The following is a 6,133-nucleotide window of genomic DNA, read 5'->3' on the forward strand; positions in this document are numbered from 1 at the left end:
GACGAGACGTGAGTAGGTAGGAGGTGTGATCTTCGCGCGTACCCCAGAGTTCGAATCTCGAGGGTCTGCCGGAACCCGAAATCCGACAGTCATATCTAGCTTAATTTTAAGGAAAGGGTCAAAACAGCGGCCCCCTGCCGATTCTGTCCTACCCGGCCGTTATCGCGGGAGTCGGCAAGAATTCTTCCCTCTCGCCATATTGTAGTAGTGTTGCATGGCACTTTAACACAACCCGAAGAAAAGAAATCCGAAGAAAAACAACAGCTGTCCGGCTATATAGAGGGTCCCCGTGTGTTGGAAATTTTCTTGCCTCTCAAATGTAACTCTATCATCTTGAAATAAAACTCTTTTTACCCCCATAAAAAATCTTGATGCACGTCCCGTGGCGGCAGCACGACGAGGCGAGATGATACCCGGCTTGCACTCAGTAGGTTTTCACACTATCCGAGGCTTCACGACCGGCTCGAGCCAGTCCTTCCAGAACGCCGCAGCCTCCGTGTCGTGGCCCTTCACGACCTCGACCACTGACATTGCATCAACGATCCTAAACACAGTCACCTTGGCAACAATGCCGCCGGCCACCGCCTCCACGTACACCGGCCCGGCGTGGTAGCCTTCCCTCCTCACGCGGTGCCCTCGCTTCTTCCCGACTTCCTCGACCCGGGCCAGCATGATAGTGGCGGGCTCGCCCACGAACACCCGCTCCGTGCCCGGCCCGGCGCCGAACATCCCAGAGAGGTCCGACCCGGGCGAGAATGCCATGATGTCGAACGCGGTCATGGCCCGTGCCATGTCCTCCTCGAACTCCGTATTGAACCACGCCGCCTCCTTGTGGCCGCGCATCAGTTGCTCCTGCTCGCCTCCGTCGCTCACACCGTGGAAGAACCAGGGGTGCTCCATGATGCCCTCCGTGTTAATGCGTGTGGCCGTCTTGGTGTCCAGGATGCAACGCAGCGTAGCATAACGAACAATGCCATATCCTTCCACCTATGCCCTCTCCTAAGAATCATGGTCGTCGGCCAAGCGTCAACCTAGGGCAACCCACCTAAGTAGCTGCCTAAAACTTCGGAAGACTAATCCAGCTCTTGATGACACCGCAAATTCTGATTGCGGACCTATATTTGGACAAATTCTATGTGTGGACTCCAGTTGCCTCCTATAAAGTTGGCATTTCCTACAGCTTGGTCATCCCATTTTTTTTTGGACGATCCATTGACCAAATATAGACAAACCATGTGAAAATTTGGCATTTGGATGGCGTCCAATGGTTCCAAATGGCCTGCCATGTCCTGACGGAAGAGGCACCAACGAACAATGTCGTGTAAGACGAAGTCACTTAATAGACCCCTCAAGGGCAGTGAAGTTGCAAAAAAAATCATCCACCGTGTCATCTTGAAGTTGAACCTGGGCATGCATTGTCCAAAGCTTGTAAAACTGTTGAATGTGCGTGATCAAAAATTCATTTTCATGTCAATCCTCCCAATCCAAGCATGATTTTGAAGCTCGTCTGTAATTCGGTTTTTTCTAGCCCGAGCTACGCGGTACCCACTATCGTAGACGTTCAATATGGGCTTCGATGCATGAAGATGTGTGCCCACGAACGGGAGTTTAGCAGCTGCGCCAGGCGCTCAGCGCTTAATAGAAGCGAGGCAGCGGGTACTGTACATGACATGATGGATCAGTCAGACTAGCCCTGCATGCTTTCGTCCATTCTGGCGACTCGTGGATTCCATCACGCAACAATAGACCGATGGCCAATAAAGCTGTACAGTGTTCACTATTCACATGCAGCTCCCTGCAGACGCACATGGTTGAGCCTAAGAATGTTTCAGCAGGATCTTCTGTGAACCTTACTGATTTTGGCGAGAGGAACACATGAGTAGGCACATCGTTATCTGGAAATAAATCATGGTCTCAAAACTACTGCCGCCTATTATCGCTTGCATCCTCCCTCCGCGAGAGATATGTAGAGAGAGAGTTGTTAGTGCACCGTATTTTGCCACAATAAATTGTGGGAATTTTATAATTTCTAGAGCATATAAATTCAGTACAGGAGGTGATGTTCGTAGGTAGACATTTGATTGTCAACATGAGTCGTTTTTTCTCATTGCAATTTGCAACAAAATATTCAGATGATAACCTAGTCCAACTTCTCGTAAAAAATATGAAGAAATGTGGCTTTTCTCCTATACAATGTGATATTATAATAGTTGCAACTTGTATGGGAGCTTGATGCTGGACAGCAAATCAACTAGTATAAGTTTATCTCATAGCAAGAAAGCCTGCTGCTACAGGGACGTTTCAGCTCACGGACAAGACAAGGCTGGACAGCATCTGCTGATGACACTGTAGTGCGGACAGGACAAGACTGGATATCATCTGCTAATGACCCTGCAGCGAACAGCTGTGCGCTCGTGATGCAGCTTTCCTGCACAAATCTTGAAGTAAAAGAACGGTGAAGATAAGAGAGACCGTGGAGGCCGAGCTAGCAAGGAACTTTGCGTTAAGCTTTTCCCCTTATAGCCATGGGAGGTAGTACAAAATTGTGGTGGTGGCGTAGAAAAGATTCATGTCCATCTCATCACAAGTTTGCCTAATCCCACCCGTACCCAGTCCGCCTTTTTTCACTCATACCAAGGCCATCGAAGACGCAATACTGTAAACTTGTGAAAATCAAACACTCCTAAGCGACTGAGATTTTTCAGCCTAGAAGACATGCCCAACTGACCATGCATCGGTCGCCATGCCAAGATCCCAAAAACATCTGCAGTGCGGTGGGGGTAGCGGGGTTGACGTTGGAGCCCTGCAGTGTCTTGAATCTATTAGAGAGTAGTGGGATGAAGAAGTGTGATTGGAGGAGAGCGTGGCATGTCGATGACGACGTATAAGGAGAATGGTCTAATACATGCATTGCATTGCTTTGCTTCGAATTGTAAGAAAGGAGCCCGCCTCGAATCACATCTATTGGAAGATGACTCATTTTCATTGTGTATGTCAATATTGTCACATTTTATAGGAGTCAATTATATGGTAGATTTCTATCTGACCATGGCATATGCTCCATGCAGTTTCATCTCGAAACTTCTTTGTGACATGGGTTGTATCTCCACGCACCTCCTCGGCTGGCAAACTATATGTACCGCCGTTACTCAGATGATTGGCGAGGGGTCAGTTGATAGCTCGACATCGATAAGGTTACATCATTATCATTGAAATGTCCATCCATACGCCCGATCCTCACTACACTATCCAAAATGAAAGCCCACAGTCAACAACTTGCTCTTGGACACGAGTTCAGGTTAACAATTTGTTATTGTCTTCTTCAACTCCACTTGCTAATAGTTGCTACCTTATTTTTGTGCATGGCTGATGGCAGAACGTTGATTTCACACGGTCCGAGCGGACTGGTTTCACTGCATCATTCAACCATGGACTACGAAGTTTCACATCAAACGGTGTTATTCGAATTTGCATCTTACTCGTCAAGCACACGAGTATCCAGTTTAGGATCACTTTTATTTCATGTCCTTTTCAGCTGAAGTTTATCTACATCATAAACTTATCGTTGAAACGACAGAATATGATGTGCTCCTTATATGCTTCTTGGCAAGACGGAGACGCGCAAGCAACCCTACCGTGTGACCTGACAGCGTGCGTGCATACCACATTGTCAGGAGCTTCGGCCATCGTCATGCCACACTGGCCGCACATTTTTAAACACCCCTGAAATTAGGAGAAGAGAATGCAAAATAAAATGAGATGATTTGGGTATCGACTTTCGTTGCTAATGAGTTTGCTACACCTCTTCTTTTTCAGAAATTGGCGGGTGAGCTGCTTGTTAAATTATGAGAGGAAGGACGCCACTCTTTTATTGAAGCTACTCAAGCTGTGCACATTTCAGTATTTGATTGGGTCACATGCAATGACACCTCCTGCCTGGGTGGCGAAACGACTCGTATTCTAAACACCCAAGTGTCATGTAGTACGGACAAATTTGTGAGTTTATAAGACTGAGTTGATAACCAACATTTTAGACTGAAGAGTTCGAATTCGGACCCTTTCCATCATGGATAAAAGATAACCAATCGTTACCAACGATCGACGACGAATGACGAGTAACGTCACATGGCCACATGTCACTTCCACACAGGCTAAAACAAGATAGCAAAGCGCTACACTCATGTTCGTCGGCAACGCCACTCGACCACTGAACCTGTTTCTCAGCCCATCATCTCGTCTCACTCATGTGTGGATGCACCAGGCAATAAGTGGCAATTGTTTTTCCTGTAATGCAAAATCGGTAATAGTAAAATTTTGCGCCAATTATGTGAGATGAGGTTTCATGAATACGGATAGAGCATCTTCAATAGCTTGTCTATATGGATGCCTATACTCGTTTTCCACGACGTTAGCCCAAAACAGGCGTCCAACAGCTTGTCTATATGGTCGTTCAAATATACACATCCTCTAAATCAACCTCGACAATGTTCACGCCTGGACAATGTGAAGGCGTGGTCTAAACTCAGCTGTAGTCATGATCTCTTCCTCTCCCTAGCAACGGCCCACCTGTCATGGTCCCTGTATATAGACGTTCTGATGCAAAACTAGATGTGTATATGAGGGAATCTTTTTAGACCATTGTCTATATAAATATATAGACATCCAAATATACACATGTTATTGGAGATGCTCTAAGGACCCATGGCTATACCTGCACTGCAAAAGAGGGACACCCCACTACTCTATTACGTAGTACTGATCGTAATAACCTGATAAATTCCGCGTGTCTAGTCAGTCTAGTCGCTGCACAGTACGTATTTGCTGTTGATTGGGACAGATGTTTTCGGACTCATGCAACACAGATAGAGCGTCCTCTCCGGTGTTTGTGGTTGGGAACTCTGGTTTCTCTTGCGGAACCGTGTCGGGGTCAGGTCGTCGCATCGCTCCAACTCGTGGGTGAGGTGCCCCGGAATAATGCAGCGGTGTACGCACTTGAGCTGATCCCTGGGATCGATCGCGGTCGCGGCAGGGGCCAGCGTGCACGGCACTGACCCGATGAACTTCATCCTTATCCCGGCGGCATGGCATGGCGCATCGCCGAGGCCGGCCGCTATCGCCACGGTCTCCGTCTCCGGCCACGAGCGTCGCAGGTGGGCAACCTGACGAGTAACGACCCCTCACGAACCAGGGCGAGGCAGCCAGGCTTCGGACCGCCGCACGATCGATGGACAAGAGCACATGGGGTTGGCATCGGCACCAGAACGTACCACTGGGCACTGGTCATGATCAGCGCCCATAGAAGAAACAAACAGGAACAGGGGGGCTCCCTATCATGGTCCATCTGATCAGTTCAGATCTTGTAGGTGAACTATAATGCACGAACTCCATGGCCCCACTCGCTTATCACCCACCGCCACCGTGTCCGTGACAAGCCAATGATCGAGGAGCGAGCGTTAGGTGGCCGGTGGAAGGGGGACCCTCTGCGCCGTGCCGAAGCTGCCACCGCCGAGCTGTTCCCGCGTGAACGGAGGAATCTCAACGCCGGTACGGGAGAAATCCGGGGGCGTGCCACCGGTGCGGTGCACAAGGGCGACGGTGGGAACGGCGGGCATTGTGCTGGCTTCGGAGACAGACGTGGAAACTTCCATGGCAACTTGTCCATGGAGTTCGCCCTAGGCCAGCCAACGGTTTCACACAACGGCAGGAGGTATCGTGTCGGCCTTGCTCCAGCAGCAACAACCCGAAAACTCAGAGAGCGCGCACACATGCCGCTGCCATGCCGGCCGGTTGTGTTCATGCGCGGTACGTGAGTGCCAGACAACACACTCGTACTGCGATAATGCATGATGCCATGTACTCCCTCCGTTCCAAATTAATTGACCTCCATTTGTGTAGACACGGATGTATCTAAACACTAAACAAGTATAGACAAATGAAAGTCAAGTAATTTGGAATGAAGGTACGTAGTACATTACTGTGCGATCTTTTATAGATGTGCACGCATAAGATGTATTCATAAATCGATGGAGTATGTTCGGTCAAATATAGCATGGTTTGCTACTTTTCTTAGGTTGCTACTAGTGGCAGCCTGTTTATATTGCCCGTTCATGTAAACTGTCGATTCTCTTTCAGC

General features: G+C 48.7%; 1 protein-coding gene across 1 annotated transcript; it reads right to left on the bottom strand.

Annotated features, from left to right (window-relative positions):
* Positions 1-227: 227 nt before the first annotated feature.
* Positions 228-1,013, bottom strand: LOC123040631 (CBL-interacting protein kinase 29-like). The gene has a single exon (XM_044463417.1). It carries the CDS (start codon positions 898-900, stop codon positions 436-438), a length of 465 nt encoding a protein of 154 aa, XP_044319352.1. The 5' UTR covers positions 901-1,013; the 3' UTR covers positions 228-435.
* Between the last annotated feature and the right edge of the window lie 5,120 nt (positions 1,014-6,133).

The sequence above is a fragment of the Triticum aestivum genome, chromosome 2B, assembly GCF_018294505.1.
Source record: "Triticum aestivum cultivar Chinese Spring chromosome 2B, IWGSC CS RefSeq v2.1, whole genome shotgun sequence".
NCBI classification, from domain to species: domain Eukaryota; kingdom Viridiplantae; phylum Streptophyta; class Magnoliopsida; order Poales; family Poaceae; genus Triticum; species Triticum aestivum.